The sequence below is a fragment of the Dipodomys ordii genome, unplaced genomic scaffold, assembly GCF_000151885.1.
Source record: "Dipodomys ordii isolate 6190 unplaced genomic scaffold, Dord_2.0 Scaffold113, whole genome shotgun sequence".
Lineage (NCBI taxonomy): Eukaryota > Metazoa > Chordata > Mammalia > Rodentia > Heteromyidae > Dipodomys > Dipodomys ordii.
Window position 1 is genome coordinate 4,869,853 of NW_012267329.1, and position 3,377 is coordinate 4,873,229.

The window sequence follows — 3,377 nt, forward strand, 5'->3', positions numbered from 1 at the left end:
ACAGCTGTTTTCTTTGGGGCAGTCGAGTGCTTTCTTCTGGCTGCCATGGCCTATGATCGCTTTGTGGCCATCTGCAATCCACTGTTGTATTCAACCAAAATGTCCACACAAGTCTGTGTCCAGTTACTTATAATAGCTTTTATAGGTGGTTGTTTTAATGCTTCATCTTTTACTATATCTTTCTTTTCTTTAGTGTTCTGTGGATCAAACAGAGTCAATCATTTCTTCTGTGATTTTTCTCCTCTACGTGAAGTTGCCTGTTCTGAAGATAGTGCCCGCATACTTCTTTGCACATTTACTGCTGCCTTCATCCTTGTGGTCACAGTGATTGTCATAGCTGTCTCCTATATCTACATCCTCATCACCATTCTGAAGATGCGCTCCACTGAGGGCCGCCAGAAAGCCTTCTCCACCTGCACCTCCCACCTCACTGCAGTTGCTCTGTTCTATGGGACCATTACATTCATCTATGTGATGCCCAAATCCAGTTACTCCACTGACCAGAACAAGGTGATATCTGTGTTCTACATGGTGGTGATTCCCATGTTAAACCCCCTCATCTACAGTCTCAGAAATAATGAGATCAAGGGGGCTCTGAAGAGAGAGCTTTGGAGGAAAATGTTTTCTTAGATATGTCTGGTATTTTCTAAGCTTTATTATGGAAATCATAACTATACGTAAAAGTAAATGGACTTTCTGAGTGGTCCTACAATCATTGATATATATTTTCCCATTGAGAAATTTTTAGCAAACATGATTTTTTTTTAGATCATATATTAAGAGATTTGAAGTTCTGTGATAAAATCTCACTGAATTTATGATTATGTACATGAACTGTTATTGTAAAAAAAATTGCTTAAATATCTTCAAAAGTTTTTTCCCCAAGAAAATGTTTACTGCAATATATCAGTTTTGATCATAAGTTCCTTGAAGGCCCCTAAAGCTACTTAATTTCAGCTCATGTCTGTAATTTTAGCAACCAAGAAGGCTGAGATCTGAGGATTGTGGTTCAAAGCCAGCTCAAGCAGGAAAATATGTGAGACACTTATGTCCAATTAACTTCCAAAAAAAAGCTGGAAGTGCAGTTGTTGCTCAGGTGGTAGAGTGCTAGCCTTGACAGAAGAGCTCAGTGACTGCATTTAGGCCCCGAGTTCAAGCCTCACCACTCTTGTACACATGTATACACATACACACACTACATATACATATATGTAGTATTTGTACAACTTTGTCAGTTAATAGTTACATAGTTTTGTCAAATACTTTTTTCAAAGAAAAAGTAAATACTGCAAAGTCCATAGTTATACCTTCTTTATATGATCTGAACATCTTACACAATTTTTCTTAGGTTCTAGTACTGGCCATATGACATGTAGCACATTTCTCAAAAATACTGTTCCGGATTTTTATATTTCTCCTATGATCCAATATGAAAAATGATGTGGTATATTTGTCCACAATTCTATACTGAAGGTGCATGACATTTAACAAGCCTGATGACATTTACTGTTTACTGTCAGGGAAAACAAATTAACAGAATATTTTGACTTTAAATAAATTCTGATTAATTTCTTTTGATTACTTCAATTTTTACCTTAAGAGTCTAAATTAAATCTACATGTACTTGCTAGGATCTCCTATTAATATATTATGGTGTTCATAAATTGCTGATAAGGTTGTGAATATTCTGTAAAGTATTTTTGTTTATTTTCATAAAAATGAAGCTGGAGTATCATTGCATTTTCTTTTGTGCTTGTTGGGATTTAGTATCAAGACATCTCACATGGTGTTATTGCATTGAAATATGCACTCTTTAGTCTCAGTGAACTTACATAAGATTGTAATTACTGTTTCATTGAATGTCTTTAGTATTTAATAAAATGCTGTCTACATTTTTCTTTCTCATATGTTGATAAATTTTCTTTAATGATTAAAAGATCCTGCCATTTTGTTTCCTCTTTGCTTTGATTTGAGTTAATTATGTTTTTAAAAATATTCTTCAGTTTACCTAAGTTATCAATTATTATATATTAGTACTTATAACTACTTGTATTCCTAATAATAGTAAAAATAGCTTTAAAAGCTGTATTTGTATTGCTTTTGACCTTCCGTATTTGGTGATTTGTACTTTCATTTTATTTTTACATGATGAAAGGTAACAAAATCAGTGTAAGAAAACAAGTATTTATCTATTTTCTCTTTCACTGTAGGCTGACTTTCTATTTAATTAACTTCTGTCATTAATTTTATAATTATTTTCCTTTTTATACACTGTCCTTTATATTACTATTCTTTCTAATTGAAATAAAACAAATCATAGTTTTTAATTACTCTCTGTGCAAATTAGTTTACAGAGTTGCTGAGTTTTATAACTAGAATTTGTCTCATCAAATTTCTCTCTGCTTTTTTTTCTGTCTCTCAGTCTATGTTGGATGTTCATGAGCCTCTTGCTTTACTTCATTTCTCAATTCACTCAAACGATTTGCATAGTGCTTATAGTGTCTATCAATACGTTATGTCATGGTGACAGTCTCAGTGTCCCCAAGGTCAGCCTGGCATGCATAGAAACTCTACATTTTGAGTCTCTGATGTTCAGGAACTAAAGAGTTGGAGCCTTCTTTCCATTTTTAATAAAGTAACATCATTGACTGTGTTGATTACCATATATGTATGTCCTAAAATTTTGTGTATCTTAGCATTTCCATTGGTTCTCCTTCTTGTCTTGGTTTCTTTGAGCTGGGAATACTTAATAATTGATAGAACTAATTACAGTTTTGATCATTTATTTGCATATTCGTTTTACCCTGATACAATATTAGTTTTCTCATCTTAGAGATTTGATTATCTCAAGATTTGAGATTTCCTGAGTTCTATGGCTGCATATCTGTGCAAGGCCTGATTACTACCCATTTCTCTTTGTCCTAAAGATATATGTGAAATGTAGTGTGTCATTCAAACTTTTCATGGTACAGTCACCTAGCTTTTTTTTTTATTACTTTGGCTTAGTTATAGAAAAACAATACAAAATCTACAGCTTATACCAGTGCCCTGTGTTAGTAAGTCATTTTCTGACTTGTCAAGTTCTGTTGTCACAAAATAATACCTCAATGCTGAGTATATTTTCTGTATTCTCCTATTGACTGGTAATACAATTCCTTATTTTCTGTAAATCAAATATAGTTAAAATATCCTTAACATTTCATCATTTCTTCCAATTGTGCTCACTATGGGATTAATTAAAATAACCAAAGCTGATATTGTTGGACAGGAACCAACCCCCAAGTAAATTTCATGTATATGAGTGGGATATTACTTGTTAGATAGTGGTTAGCCAAGGAAATTCCAGGAAGTGTTTGGTACATGGCTAGCAACATATT

The 3,377-nt window shown here is 33.3% G+C and overlaps 1 protein-coding gene across 1 annotated transcript in view; it reads left to right on the top strand.

The window, feature by feature from the left end:
• The window catches only part of LOC105995017 (olfactory receptor 502-like), a 3,034-nt gene extending 2,404 nt beyond the window's left edge, over window positions 1–630 (top strand). The window contains exon 2 of the mRNA XM_013028686.1: window positions 5–630. Within this exon, the coding sequence (XP_012884140.1) occupies window positions 5–630 (626 nt within the window). The remainder of the gene's footprint in view (window positions 1–4) is intronic.
• The last annotated feature ends 2,747 nt before the right edge of the window (window positions 631–3,377 follow it).